The sequence below is a fragment of the Poecilia formosa genome, unplaced genomic scaffold, assembly GCF_000485575.1.
Source record: "Poecilia formosa unplaced genomic scaffold, Poecilia_formosa-5.1.2 Scaffold172, whole genome shotgun sequence".
Lineage (NCBI taxonomy): Eukaryota > Metazoa > Chordata > Actinopteri > Cyprinodontiformes > Poeciliidae > Poecilia > Poecilia formosa.
This window is the reverse complement of record NW_006800111.1, coordinates 1,091,239-1,107,554: the sequence shown is the minus strand read 5'-3', so window position 1 is coordinate 1,107,554 and position 16,316 is coordinate 1,091,239. Positions and strand designations below refer to the sequence as shown.

Sequence of the window (16,316 nt, the reverse complement as noted above, 5' to 3'; positions counted from 1 at the left end):
ACAGAACAAAAGGCTGTGAACCATCCTCATCCCTTTAAGTGCTAAAGAATATCAAAAACCCTTCTTCTATATGGATATTTAGCTTTAAAAGCAAGAAAGTTTTTTTTTTGTTTTTTTTTTTCCACTTCATTAGAGAAACCAAGAATTATTCTATAATATTTGACACACTTTATGACAATAGGGCAATACTTTTGTCAGGTTAAGATAATTAGCCTGTAAATGTTTTGTGCGGGGGGGGAAAAAAAAGTTTCAAACATTTGCGTAAAATGAAAATGCGTTCAGTCAGAAATAATTGGATACAAGTCTATACTTGTTCTGTTAATGAAGCTTGTGTTTAGGTGGCGAGACAGGATGTTCTATCTCTCGAGAAAGAAATTGTATAGACTTAAGACGAAACCAAAACTAATTAGCATGGGTATGGAAAGTGTTTTGTTACTTATAAATCATAGCTCAAGTGCGTAATTTACAGGGCGGTCAAATGTGTTGTTGTTTTTAGTCGGCATTTAGGGTTTATTTTATATTAAATTCACAATATAGATTGAGCTTTCCTACGTTTCATGACGCAAAGCAGTATAAAGTAAGGCTAACAGTAAACATGTCCTTACTCTTTAATCGTTTTCACACGTCGTCACGTTTCAGCTAGAAATTCCAACCTAGGTCACAATTTTGAAGTGGAACAAAGATGATGGATGGTTATGGGATTCTTTCACAAAAGTCTAGAAAACTGGGGTATGCATTTGCAGGAGAACCATCAGACTTCTCCTGCAGTAACCAGTGAAAGGTTTTCAGTTCAAATCTTTCTTTCCTGTTTAGGATTACCAACAAACAACTTTGACCAATTCTCCTGTCTCTGTTTAAAAAAAGAAAAAGTATCTCCACAGCCTGATGCTTCCACCTCCATGTTTCGCTACGACGACTGTGTGTTTTGCTGTGTTTTCTGGATAGCAGAGAGCAAACTACGAACGACTCTCTTTCAACAAAGAGTTTTCTCGTCACTATTCCTTAAGCACCATATTTGTGGACAACTAATAATTGTTCTGCCAACATAATCTTTCACCTGAGTCATGACTCTCCACAGCTCCTCCAGAGATACAATAGGGCCTATTCACTGATTCTGATCAATGCATTCAGTTTGTAGGTCAAAGATGGAGCTTGAAAGCATGAAAAGTCCAAAACGTTGACTGTTGATTCATAACCTAACCCTGCCTTTGACTTCTGCACTTCCTGATGTTGTTTGTCCACTAATGTCCTCCACCATCTCACACCTGACGTACGTTATATTGAGACTAAATTACACGTCGGTTTCATTTTTCCTTGTAAGAGTGAGGGGTGTTGGATAAAAATGCTTTCCACACTTTCCATATTTTTATGCATGAAACATTTTGAAAATCATGTACCTTTTTTACCTCTGCTTCCAATAATAGCCTACGGATTTGATCCATATATATAAGAAAAATAAATAAATTGTTTTATTGCTGTTGCAAAGGTTTAAAACGTGCAAAAGTGTGAATAGTTTTGCCAGGAGCTGTATGAAAGGCCCTTCAGACAGAATCAACCTTTCATCTCTGACTGCCTTCCATGATTATCTCCCACTCTTGACCCAATATCCATCCTATCCTGGCCTCTTCTTTTACTTTTATCACACACCCTTTCTTCTCTCTGTGCTTTTATTTGCTTCTGTCATCTTGCTGCACATTTTGTGTTCTCCTTTTCCACATTCGGCTGAGAAGCAGTCTTGTACCGAGTGTGAGAGGGTTAAAGTGCACTCGTGTGTGAGTGTGTGTGTGTGTGTGTGCATTTGTTTGTAATACCTTGTGGGGATGATTTTCCTGACATATACTACTTTGTGGGGACCAATCGCTCCTTGTGGGGACCGGAGCCTGGTCCCCACAGGGAAACCCTGTTTTTGGGTCAGGAGTCAGGTTTAGGGCTAAGGTATGAATTGAGTTTTGGTTAGGGTTAGGTATGTGATGGGTAGGGTTAGGAAAAGGGTAAAGGTAAGGTTTAGGCTGTAGAAATGAGTGGAAGTCAATGGAAAGTCCCCACAAAGATAGCCAGAGAAACATATGTGTGTGTGTGTGTGTGTGTGTGTGGTGTGTGTGTGTGCACGTTTGCGCAGGTTTAATTACTGCTCATTCTGCTGGGGCACGGGGAGGTCACCGTAGATTTACACATACTCTGTCTGCTTCATGACTGGTCGATGGTAGGTTTTGTCATTATTCTTTTAAATGACTAAAATATTGATGCGCCCTGTTGGATAGTTTTTCTCTTCATTCTTAGTCCTGTGCTACTGATCCACTCTCTTTCTTTGCTGCTTTTATCTTTATTGGTGCACATTTTCCCCACTAATCCCCCTCAGTGAGCAGCAGAGTACAAGTGTAGCACTGGAAGGTCAGCTCTAACTACCTGGTTTATGTTGATGTTGACCTTGAATCATGTTTGGATAAATCTTGAAATTATTATTATTATTTTTTTAGCAAAAAAACCAAAACAGATCCATCAGCTTCAAATTATACTATAAAAATGACACAACAAAAAGAAAATCAGAATTTCTTATCTAATACTCTATTCTTGCAAAAATATTTGCAAATGTACATTTTCAGCATTTTTTACACTACATTCAGCTTTGATGCCTTTTATGTTACCCCTAAATAAAATATAGTGCAATAAATTAGAGGTCCACTAATTGGTAAATAAAGTGTATTTTACTCAGCTTGTTCTGTGACGGACTCAGATATTTATTGGAGAACAAGTGGCGTCACAAAGACTGAAAAATACAGCACATAGGTCAGGGGGTAAAGCTGCGGAGACATTTAATTACAAGTTGGGTTATAAAACTCTATCCCAATCTTCAAGCTTCTGACGCTTCTCTGTTCAGTCCATCAGCAGAAAAACTGTGGCACAAACTGAAAACCTTCCAAGATCAAAAAGTGACATGTCAGGCAACGAGAGCATTAATCAGAGGAGCAGCCAAGAGACCCGTGGCTGCTAGAGGAGCTGCAGACATCCACAGCTGAGGTGGGAAAATCTATTGACTGGAAAGCTATTAGTGGTGTACTTCACAAATTTTGCCCTCATGGAAGAGTGGGAAGAAGAAAAAAAACCTTTGCTGGAAGAAAACCAAAAATAGTCCTATTTGAAGAAAATGTACAGAAGATGACGTTCTGCTGCAGCGTCTCCCGTAATGGATCCTTGTGGTGTACATCCATTATGCTGTGTGTGAAGGAACACTAACAATGTACCAGTATCACCATGGATACAAAAGCCAGGAGACGACTCCGACCATAATGGATGAGAAGAAGAAAGAGGCCAGTTTAAGCTTCTTTTCAGTCCTGGAAGAATGGCCTCTGTTCAAATTACGTTTTTGGTTTACATAGAAAACGTGGAGGAACATCACCCTGAACCAACACTGACGTCGTTTCTTCTGCAGAAACAGGGAAGTAATGGAAAGTTGTCGGAAAACTTGTTGGTCTGCAAAAGATTTTGAACTTGGGAAAATGTTCCCCTCAACAATATCAACCCCCCCCCCCAAAAAAAACAAAACAAAAAAAAAAAACATAAAAACAGAATTACAGTTTATAGTTTATATTAAAACATATCTATGCGTTTCGTCAAAAGCTTTCAACCTAATTTCAATCAGGAATCTATGGCGAGATTTAGAAATTGACGTTCACACCAGCTCTAAGTCCACTGGAAAAAGTCAAAAATATCATTGTCTTCGTATTAGACATTTCAAAAGGCCTTTCAGCTTGATTTCACTGAAAGGAGGTTTTCTCATGACTCGGTGTCTAAATCCAAAGCTATGCTTTTCACATCTTTGTGAAAATTTTTGAAAGCTTTGCATCATTGTCCTCCCACTTCACAATTAAGTGAAAGGTGAAAAAGTTGAAAGAGTCAGTACTTTTGAAAGGCACTGTACTTTACCCCCATCCCCCCCATTTTAAATCCTTTCTTTGAAAGCTGTTTGACACATTTATTGGTTTTTGACTTCATGGGCAAGTTTTCTATTCAGGCTTTAGGCATCACCACCCATAAATCGAGACTTATTGTTGTTTGCTTTGCCACGGCGTTGGCCTGGTCGGTGAAAAGGACACTTTGTTTCACTTATCAAATGGAAACTAGGAAACGCACGCAGTAGGAGCAGTAGTGTGGTAGGGTTGAGGACATGACCTGGACACAGGAATGAAAAGATTATTTGTTTCTGCACAAAGAGTTTTTCAAGCCTCCACATGCTGATATTTGATCCTACACAAAGACACTAATGCTATTTACTAGAAATCACTGTTCTGTTTCCTTTTTTTGTGTCTGCATTAGTGTCATATCAGATTTTATCCATAGCTGTGTTCAATATGCTTTTAGACTGTTTGCTTAAATGAATTAGTCTCCTTCATTGTGCAGTCTTGTGCTCTAATGGCTGCAGATGTTTTATATAATGGCCAAAGACAGAATGCGTTTTTCAGCGGAACTTGTAGTCATTAAAAAACAAAAAAACAAAAAAAAAAACGATATAGGATGCTGTCTTAATGGATATTATTAACCACACAAGAGCAGCTTGGCTCAAGGCTTGGGATCATCTGGCTTGTCTGAGGCCATTTCTATCATTTTAGTCTAGACTGATGTATTTCCGTGGCTGTCTCATAACGGGTTTGTGCGCATGATGCTGTTGCTTCTTCACGTCTCAAAATGGCACCTGCACACAAAGCGCAGAGGAGCCAGAATGTGTAAGTGACTTAATGACTCGGCAGCGATTCATGGAGGGGGAAAGTAAATAAGCTAAATAAACAAAATGTAATTAGCATGAAATATTGGCCACTTGGTGTACAGGCTAGAAAGCCTCATGCATATTTATACCCCTGGCAAGTTTAAATTCAAAATATCAAGTTGGGGAAAAAAGAAAAATCATTTGCATTTTTTTTTAATGACCTGTTAAAAAGGTTGTATTCATTTCTTAATCAGTTGAAATTACAGCAATCTCCTTGTAATTGCTGAGCAGCTTTTTTGCAACCTTTGGACAATTGTTCACGATGAGCTTTAAGTTTGATGTTGGAAGGAAAGCATTCTCACCATCGCCCCTTATCTTCAGATTCAACCTGGACTCTGGCTTGGCCGCTCAAAAATGTTAAGATATATTTGTAGACTGTAATTTTAGAGACTGAATCCCATTGTGAACAGATAAGTGGGTATATGGTCAGACTGATGATCATGATTGCAGGATTCAAAGAGGTGTGTAAAGCAGAAACTTTTCTAAAACAAAAAAACCCGTACTGGATAACCTTACAGAGAGCTTTAAATGTTAAAATCAATGCTGGGTTGGAGAGAAAGTCCATGGAGTTGCTTAGAAATGAGAGTGATATGATGGGCTTCAGGTCACAATGCAGGCAGCAAAGCTAACAACCACTTGGACTTTACAGATGGACTTGTGGGGCAAGACAGAGAGCAGAGAGTTATAATAATCAATACAAGAGGTGACAAAAAAAAAAGCCTCAATGGGAGCAGCAGAATCACCGAGTGTGAGAAGCAGACAAAGACAATGCTTGAGTAAATGAAAGTAGGCAGGCTGAATACGGTTATTGATGTGTTTTTCTAAAGAGAGTGTGTCAGTGAGGGTGGAACCCGGAGTCGCATCTCTGAGGCGAAACACGGAGTTCAGGGAATTTTCCAAGAAATTAGCGAGATAATCTAAAACCTCGTGTGCTGAAACGCATCACAGCTGCAAGTATGGGATGTTAAAGTTTTTTAAGCTTTAAAGACAAGCAGTTCAATACTTTTGGCTATTTGATGTAGGTAGAGTTGGGTCCTCCATCTGCCCATCTGTCCATTATTTTTATTTTTTTCATCTCAAGTAAATCTATTGGATTTTCTTTAGTTTTTTTTTATTTTTGCTTTTCTATATCTTGACTGCCCCGCTACCAGCTATTGTGAAGTTAAAATTAAAACTGTAAAGAAAAACAAGCAGCTGTTTCTCATGAATGAGTGATTTGTTTTTAGTCTTGAGTCAGTTTGTGAGATGATTTGAAAACTGTATATAAAACTGCAGCAATATTACATTTGTCTTTACATAATCTGCTCTTCTAGGGGTTTTTTTCCCCTCCGTCATTCTATGCGGGCTTTCTTCCATTTTTGTTTTATTGAGTTCAGTGCCATGTTGCCAAGGAGGTAAACCTTAAATGGATCACTAATGAAGTTCGTGCAACGAGAAGCGTTTTGGAAATAGTTAATTTACCCAATCTGATGAATGCTTTCCCCAGAAACGGTACTTTTATTAGATTCCCCTTAATGAGCCACAACTCTACTGTGTCATCCACCAACTAATTTGTTTGTAATAAATGTAGGACCTTGTGCTGAAAATGAAACGGAGAGCAAAACGGCACTTTTCCGTGGGACGCACGTCAATAACCGAAGACATCTTTAAGTGTACAGAAAACACCGCGGTATGTTGTTTTGAGTAGCCGGCGGAGGCATAAATAGCTTTTTCAATACATACAAATTTTCATGCATTTTATGGTTGTTACCTTACTTTAACATTATCTTGGTTTTGAAGAGTAGCTTTTAGGAGATTGTCCCTCTTCATTTCACCTCTGCCTTTTCACGGAAGTTACCGACGCTGAATTGTAAATTGAAGAAGGCTGGAAGGACGAGGTAGATGCCGTAGTGGCAGCGCAGAATAAAAGTCATGCACTTCGAAATGCGCCACTGAATCCTCCATTACAGGTACAATATTACAGGTGTAGCCTAGAGATATCTTCATTTCACTCGAAGACAGACCACTCTCCTCTTTCCCCTCTCCAGCTGAGACGACCCATGCTGGGTACTGCAGTGCTTCTCATCTACCACATGTGCATAATGGCTTGTATAATGTCTTGGTGGGGTTTTTTTTTCTTCCTTTCACTTCATATTAACCACTATGGAGTCTCTCTTGAGTGTAGCAGGATTCAGATAAGGAGGTGTCTCGGTGAAATCTAGCGAATGTGAATGAGAATTGCAATTGTTTAATATTGTTTTTGCCATCAAAAGCCCAATTCCCTCAATAATGTCTTTGTTTTTAATCATTCAAATCCAATAAAATTCAAGAATGCTCTCTATTGATCCCAAAGGGAAATAAAATAATCACGATGAGCCCACCACTCTGCCTGAGATTTAGGATCTTGGTCATTGAAACCTACGTCAGGCGTGTGCAGAAGTACTGCGAAAGTCCGTTCAATTGCCCCAAGTATTCAAACCACACTTTTCATATTTTTATTCATAAAACGTGTTCAAAGAAATGTCTAATTTTCCTACTTTGTGCTTGTTTATCTCACAGCATCTCTGTGAAATCTATTATGTTTGTGGTTAAAACATGACAAAAGGGCTAAAACAAACGAGGTCTGAGTAATTCAACATCTTAAACCGTAAAACTTGTGAAATCTTATCGTCGTTTGTTTGCAGTTATTCCAGTTTTCATTTCATCGTTGCGACCCTGTCCTTTGAGTGTGTTGATGGCTTCTGGGGAAAACGGGATAGTGGGACAAAAACCGCCAAAGTTTCACGCAGACGGATGAAAAGCTATACGAGAAGGCTTTAGGAACGGTTTGGTACATTTTAAATCGCTGCCAGCTGGACGTGTCATCTGCTCACTGGCAGGAGACAAAGCGATCCTCGTCAGTGGATTAGAAGGTCAGGGTGTCAGGCCGGTTCCCTGCGGAGCGCGACTCTTGGACACCAGAGATGATGCGGCCTGTGTGTGTATGTGCGGGCTCACCAATGCACATGGTACCCACATATGTTTATGCGGCTTGTGTGTTAGCTCCCGCTGTGAGGAAGTTTAATTTGGAGCACATTACATTACACTAGATTCAATAAGCGCATGTTTTCATCCAAAGGGACTCCACAAGTACTAGAGGGACGGGAGAGTTTAATATCCAGCCTGTGAACATGCAGATTTAGGAATGCGGGGAATCGGATCACCTCCTGAGCTGCAGTGGCAGCATTCACTTTGTGTGTGACGGTGGGTCTCTGGTTTATTCACCCTACAAAACAAGGGTGGTGTTTGAGTTCACCATTTTGTGGAAATGGACAAAGAGGAGAGAAAAGGGGCCAACAAAAGAAACAAATAGTATAAATTTACTGTGGAAAAAAAAAAGAAAGTGCTGGTGGTAGAGGAAGATATGCAAAGGTTCATAATAACACAGATCTAAAAACAGAAATGTGTTTGTTCAAAGTGTCACACTGTGTTTGTGGTAAACCTCTCGTCAAAATGAATATCAGCGAAAGTCTCAAAAACCAAAACTAACTGGTCAGAAAAGCTTTCTTTTTGAGATAAACATGTTTTTCTCACCTTTATTATTATTTACATCAGTGGATAAGACTGCAAAACGAAGAGACACTGTTGTTCATCTCATTCTTTCTTCTCCTTTCACAGTCAACAAGCACAAGCCGTGGATAGAGACCTCCTACCATGGAGTGATCACAGAGAACATGGACACGGTGCTGCTGGACCCTCCGCTGGTGGCGCTGGACAAGGACGCCCCGGTTCCTTATGCTGGTAGGGAACCTTCAATCCCAAATGGCAAAACACTCAGATATGTGCGGTTTATCCAACCGGCAGTTATTTTTCTTACATTTTCACACAATTTATTGGCGCAGAAAGCAGGGTGCTCTCACACGTTTCCTCACTAAGACACTCAGGACAAAGATGCCACAGCTCTGTGCTCGGGCAGCTGTAGCAGCTTCACACTGCAGGACAAAAACAGATGATCCAGCAGTTCTCTGTGCCCACTGCTTGTCATGGAGCGTGAATTTCATGTATCACTTGCAGACGTGTAAAACAAATGCCGTATTTTTTTATTTATTTTTCAGAAAGGGAGCATTTTTTCTCACCATGTAACAGGACAACTCTACAAACAAACAAAAGAATAAAATATTCAAGGCTGCATACGAGTATTTTTTAACTACAAATTCAGGAAAAGAGAGAGTGAATCCTTTTCACTTCTAAGACCAAATACGTTTTTATGCTGCGAGAAGATTCTGGGTTCAACTCCCAACCTGGTTCTTTCTGTATGGAGTTTGCATGTTTTCTACCATGTTATATGGCATCTTTTGCAAACGCTGTGTTTTTTTTTTTTTTTTTTTTCACAGCTTCAGCATACCGATGAAATGTTTGTCCGATAAATATTTTTATCGCTGCAGTAGACGGCTGCATCTGACGGATACCGCCCAAGATGCTGAAGGTCACAGAAACGGTTGAAAGCACTGAAATGACAGATGAAAAGAAAGAGAAAATGAGGAACTCAGTGTATTTATTACAGCCAATATCACATTTAACAATGTTATACCAGTGGCTCAATTTTCAGTTTGTTCAACCCTATGTTGGAGTTCACTTTAGGTTTCATTAACCAAAGAACCGATGAGGAAGAAAAGCGAAAACGAGCTGAAAGAGGGATTCGCTTTGATATTTGTATTTGAGAAAGATAAATGTATTTCTGCATCTATGGTTTATGTTAAAGTAAAAGTTCCTACTTGTACACAATCTTTGCTGATAAAATGTTATTTTTCTGTCTGCTAAGCTCATGTGGCATTTCTGTACGGTGTAACCTAGCTGCCTTACAGCATAATCGATTATGCTTTTTAGTCTGCAATACGTTTTTAAAAGCGGATATCGCAACCCATTTTCGTTAAACATAAGCAGAAACACTGAAAACCCTCCTCAGAGCTGCTGTTCCTTTCCACTCAGATGGGCTTACAGTGATTTGCAGCACATTGTTTTACCTGGTAAACAAATCTGCGATGCACTGAATGTTTAATGACACCACAACAACCAGGCTGACACAAGGGAAAATTTATTTTAGATGCTTTTCTCAGTGATTAACATGTGGTTTGTTTGCTTGAGAAGGTCAACGTTGGTGAGAAATCACCCGGGAGAGAGAGAGGGAGAGAAAAAAAACCAGAAGCGTCTGACTGGTGATATTTCTCTCCTTGAATGTTTTTTATTGCTTGTGGTCTAATGAATGAAACCGGCACAATAGCTTCCAAGGAGACAGAAAAAATGGCCGTAAAAGAGCAGCTCCGTTCCAATTTATCTTCCTTGGCTTACCCTGTATTTTGTACAAACACCTCCATCCACTCCCCACCTCAACCCCACACAATCTAACTATTCTGTCACATTTTTATCTGGATCTCTACCCTCATTTGTGCCTTTTTTTCCCCTCCCCTCCAATCCTGGCACCTCATTCCCTCTTCCTGATTCCTACAGTCCTTCTTCCTCCTCTCTATCTCAACGCATTGCTCCCAGCGAGCCCATAGTCAGCCAGTCACTTAGATTATAGACGCCCTCATCAATCCTGGTTTTGTTTTATGGCAGGAAGGAGTGGGCTACCCTTCTGGCTCCATATTAATTGCAGAGTGAGAACACAGATGAGAATTGTTAAGCAGTTTCTGCAACTTTTATACAGCGCCGTAAAAGATATTTGGTCTCTTCCAGGTTTTTTTTTCTGTTCTTGGATTTTTGGCGCACCGACATGTTTCAAATAAACATCATAAAAAAACATAAACAAAAAGGGAACATATTACACAAAGATGACCTGAGTACACATCAAAATGTAATTACTTCATTTATTAGGAGAAAATTATATTGTAAAAAACAACCAAAAAAATAGCTTCCATGTTAGATGAATGAATTAACTTTAATTAACCACGTTTTTGCTAAGATATTAATCGAAGGCTCAAGCTCCAACTCTTAAAACTACCAGCATGCACTGTGAATTGGTGCTATGTAAGTTAACTGAATGAATTTTTGTTTTTGCTGCTCAATTTCTTTGTTGCTTAAATTATGAGAGATGAATCAAGGATGTGCACTGAACCTGCAGCTTCGCGCTCTTCTTCCCAAGTAAGTAACTGAAAGAGCAACAAATTTAATTAATTTTCACGGCTATTCAATTTACATGCATAATATTCTTAAACTATTTTTTGTCAGAGTTCTGGTGGGTTGATTACCTAATGATCAAAATTATGTATAGTTTTGACTGAGTCTAGCTGTATTTATCTAAAAGATGTGCAGTGTGTCGTCTTGTTCAAGACAACTTCACATTTCAATCTTTATCACCGTTACTGCATGTTTTCTTCTGCACAAAAATGGTTTAAGTGGATACAGAAAAGCAAATTAAAATGAACATTCTGGTAAATCCTGTCTTCAGTCAGTGACTGAACCTTCAAACTCCGTCTAAATTTACGGGTTTCAGTCGATGTGCCGTTTTCTGTTGACCAAATTATTTTAATTTGTGAATGACAGCAGGTGTTTTGGCAATTCAGGCATCACTGCAGCTTTGGGGTGGATTTCTTTTTAATTTTATGTCAACTAAGTGCAAGGTAGATGTGGCTACACGGATGAATTTGTCTATCTACATAAGCTATTAAAATGTAGTTCATGTTTGAAAGAAAACGGGGAAAATCCAGAAAAGGAAAATACTTTTTACAGTTTTTTTTTTTATTTTTTTGTTTTGCTGTTTCCTTTCTCCTGTAAAGTCCTTTTCTTTTTTTCTTTTTTTCTTCTTCTTACCAAACATTTTTATGCATATCCTCTTTACTCTCCATTGCCTTCGGCTGCGTCTGTCCCTCCTCTGCCACAGAACATTTCACTTTGATGTAAACAACCAACACTGCGCCTACCGACAGAAGCACAAAGGTGTGTGGGTCGAGGAGCGCTGCGTGTACCGATAGTCTTCTCAATCAAAAGTAGCGTGAGCAACGGTGGCTTAGGGCTTCAGGGGGCTACAAGGCAAACAGACAGTTTTGTTTGCTTATTCTTTATCTCAAGGCCACAGTCAACAGGCACCAATACTTTTCCATTCATCATACTACCAGAAAAATGTCCTTCGGTACATTGTTTCCTCTGGACGCACAGAGGGTGGAAGAACAAAAGTACTCTGAGAAGAAAGGGAGAATGGATAGCTGAGGGGGACCGGGGAGACAAAGAGCTGTTGAATGCAAGTGGAGGATGTTATAACCAGCTTCTTGGAGACAACTCTTATTATTCTTGTAGGGTGTTTGTGTGAGTAGCATGTAATTTTCATGATTGCGCAAACATAGTTATGATTCTGAATCGGTTTTCGACCCCTTTGCCTCCTCCCCCGTGTACTTGAGATGAAGATCATCGCCTGCACTCACCAATCGAGACTCGGCCAACATGAATCAGACTTCGAATGAATAATGGGTAATTTACCCATAAACTTCTTTCACACGCCGCCCCTCAAACCGGATCTAGTAATTCCTTTAATTTGCTTCAGCATCATTTGTGAAAGTACTTGCATAACGAGAAGGTTGAAGGTTTTCCACCTCTCATCCCTCCAAGCTGTGGTAGAAACACAGGTAGAGATCCACTCCTGGCTGATTTGATTTTCTGGGTTTTGGACTATTACACAAAAGAGAGAAAAAAAAGTTGAGGGGTTTCAACATAAAATATCAAGATTGATCCCATGCATTCATTTAAGTTTATGCCGTGAACCTTTTTCTGATTTTATTAATCCCAAAGCGTGCTGCTGTGTTTAGTTCTGATGCATTTAAAGAACTGGAGAGCTGGGAATCTGCATTGCAAATTAGCTAAGGCTGTAAATGTTATCATGCTTGATATTATGAATACTAAGCACTTGTCCCCCACTCAAAACAAAACAAAACATCCAGAGAGTCTGAAAACAAACAATTTAATTTTACATTTTTAATTGGGTTTTATCCATCTTTTGTTTTCAGTTTAGAGTCAGAAAGCTCTATATCAAATTTGTAGCATGATCAGGAAAAAAAAAGAGATTGCCACTTGCTTGGAAATGTAGCACTGGTGTAATGATTTTAAAATCTGTGTTTAACTAGTTCAGTGTTGAAGAAAATTTGTGGCAATTGGTAAAAAAAAAAGTGCATGTAGAGGTAAATTTCTGATCCACTCTTTGAAGGATTTGGTACTTTTAGAAGAACAGACGCCCTCGGATCATAACAAACAGGTGTGTTTGTACCGTGTGACGGTCATTCAGCCGAGAAACATAAATCTGCTAAATCCAGTCAGTTAATGGGAAATGCCAAGCTTCCCATTGCTATGAAAGTTGTGCAGCATGTCTTCAGTTTTAGAAATGACTTGGTAACCATTTCCAGACTGACGGAGTCGCTTTGTGATGCTTCTTCAGATCATTCAGCTTTCATCTTGTCAGTTCTGTCCAGTCGCTCCTCGACTCCAGCGGTCTTGCTAATGAAGTCGCGTCCAAAAAGCGGTCAATAAAAATATTTTTTATTTATTTATTTTTTTACAATGCCATACACAGGAACATTAATCACGCAACACTACTACGGGAGTTCAGTCGGGTAGATTTATGCTTCGTCTTTTAGCAGAAGTAATGACAAAAATTACTGCCGTACAAGTAATGAAAAATTATGAGACTTAGTCACCATCCGAAAAGATGAACACAATAAGCAAGAAAAATGAACGTTAAAAAGGGAAATTAACTGCATGATTGCATAACAGAACAAATTCACCTCTGATTGCAGAAACACTTTTGGCTCGTCTACAAAGTCATTTATAGCCGGTCTCCCACTGCCAAGTCCCACTGTACCGGCTACACTGCACCGAGGTGAAAATGGCTGAGAAGCTAATTACACTATAGGACCCAACAAAGCAGAAACTGTGACACATTTCAAAGAGAATGGAGCAAAAGAGGAAGTGGAATGGAGAGGAAGAAATGTTTGGGGGAGAAAAAATAAGGCTGGCAATGTGAGAGGAGGAGATGAAAGAGTGAGACAAAGGTAGACCAGATAATGGGGATGTGCAGTGTGTACGTGTGTAACAAGGAGATGGAGAGAAGTAGAGAGGAAGATGATGTGATGGATCATCAAAGGATAAGAGAGGATATTGAAGCGAAAGTCTGATCAAACCAGGCTGGTGTCTTTCTCTGCCCTGAGGAGAGGAGGAACATATCGCTGTGCCTGGCTGCCACTCCCCCCCCCCCCCTGCTCTGCTCTCTGTTCTCTTTGCCTTTCTAAAGTGCTTAAATTTCTGCAGTGGGACCGCCGTAGTTTGCAGGTTATGGATCGGCATGTTGCAACGCAAAACAGATGCAATCATATGCTCGTTTGAGAGCTGATCTCTATCTTTGTGAACAAGGTTTCTGTTTTGGTTGTGCAAAAAAAAAAAAAGTAGAATTTGAACAGCAGATCTGAATATCTTCCCTTCTCTGAAAAGAATCGGGCACTTCTGGGATTCCTGCTCAATGTGAGGGTTTAAGTTGTTTATTATTCCAGATCATTTTCAAAGAAAACACACTCCAGTGATAGACGTATATAAGGACACAGTCTCAACGTCGTTACGATGTTTGTGGGCCATTGTTTGTGAAGTAATGAGTTGATCTAGAGCCAGAAACAGACCAACCTGAGCCAATGAGATGTGCAGTGAGACAAAGGACCAGCAGAGCATCACCAGGGGAAACCACAATCCCTAAAGATAATGGTGAAGGTCCGGTGTTCTGAAAGGATTCATTAAAAAAGGTATTACTGGTAATTATTTTTAGTCTAAACATAAGTCAAAGACAATTGAACATTGTTTTTTGTTGTTTGCATATGGCTTTTAAACAAATTGGTTAATTACCAAATACGTTGCAATGCAGCAACTGCAAATCAGAAAGGATAATTTAAATGAGCTTTGATCTTAGATTTAATCCCCACCATCTATCAAAGATGTTGGTGACAAAATATCTGAATGTCAGAAATTTTTCAAGATGTTTTTTTTTTTTTTTTGTCATTCTTAGATTTCGAATTAGAGAACAATAATTTTAGTTGTAACTTTGATTAAAAAGATAAAAGTTCAGTTTCAAAGTTTCTCCTGTAATGGATAATAAAAGGTAGTAAAAAAAATAAATGAATAAAAGTGATTCCCTTTTGTCTTTGAACAATTTACATCTTGCTTTATTATTATTTTGAGCTTGAAAATCCTTGAAGAGGAGTCGGACCACAAAATTGTCCAAATGCACACTGGGTCGTGGATTGCTAAACAGGTAGGGTCAGTGGTGCCATCTGCTAATTAGCATTACTTGTAAGACAACATAAGCAAGTCCACAGCTATATAATAATGGGAGGCCAGATATTGCGGATACAGCCAATTAAAAACAAGACACCAGTTATTTATTAAATGTACAGGAATACAGTGTCATGTCAGACAAGTTTCCCAAAGCCGATCGACGCAGGTCCGTTCTTTACCCAATTTCAAACCACAAGTTTACAGCTCTGCATGGTAGTTGGTTTTTACTGAGGCAGAAAATAAACACATTTATTTTGATGTTTGAAATGAAAATTTTTGTCAGAAATAAAGCCAAACTTCCTCATCTTGTCAGACTAGTAGCTGTTTGCTACTGATGAGCGGCTCTGTGTGTGGTTCCTCTGAGGCAGCTACTGAAATCTTTACTCTTTAATGTGCTTTATGTTACATCTGCTGCTTTGTTTTTAACTGGCTGATTAAAGCATCCACCTTAAACGGCAGCAATTGTTGAGCCACCTGTGAAAATGATACAAACACATTTCCCTCTACAAGCTTTGACGAACGCCTGTGTCATGATATCACAGCAGCTAATAAAATGTTTTTGGATGATTTTTAAGATATGACCTAACTATGGAAAGCTTACAATTCTGAAGGCAATTTGAGAAGTTGTTGTAAATACATGCGAGTATTTATTGGGGTGAATTATGCTCGCTTAGAGCTCTGTAGCCTTTTGAAATGTTTTTTTTTCTCTCCTTAGAATATGACGGTGCTGGTTGGTAACCTTGAGCCTGAGTTACATCCTGCCACTGGTTTATGTTGTCTAATGTTTCTGAACCATGTTCTCAGAAAACTAAGAAGAATGTTTTGTGAAGACTAGATTCTGTTTTGACCTTGGTTTTGAAATGTGTCGATAACAAGCATTTTCTGAAGGTGTAATTTATGATGGCATAACGATAAGTTATTTATTATGTGAGCGGTCTAATGCTTACTCGCATTGTATCCTGGACCAAAGCTAAGATTGTTTAATATATGGCTGTTAAGAAAAATTGTTTGTTTTTTTTTTACTACACTTTTAGTAGGTTTTACTGTTATTTTGTTTGTTTGCCTTCTCTTCCTGCAAGCATAGTTTGGATTTCACACACCTGCCATATAGAGAGCTTACATTTTATGCAGCAGGCTTATTTTCTGTACCGTTTTCAATTCAGTGGTCTTCTAAAAGTTGGGTCAGATATTTATAGAACAACTCAAAATTATGTACAAAGTTTGGATTTAAGTTTAAGAGCTAGAGGTGGATTGATAATGTTAGATAATGGTATTAATGTATTTATTTAACATT

The 16,316-nt window shown here is 39.0% G+C and overlaps 1 protein-coding gene across 1 annotated transcript in view; it reads left to right on the top strand.

Moving 5' to 3' along the window:
* The window catches only part of LOC103147004 (calsyntenin-2-like), a 148,851-nt gene that overhangs the window by 64,653 nt on the left and 67,882 nt on the right, over positions 1-16,316 (top strand). Inside the window, exon 2 of the mRNA XM_007565136.2 lies at positions 8,399-8,521. Coding sequence (XP_007565198.1) covers positions 8,399-8,521 — 123 coding nt within the window. The remainder of the gene's footprint in view (positions 1-8,398; positions 8,522-16,316) is intronic.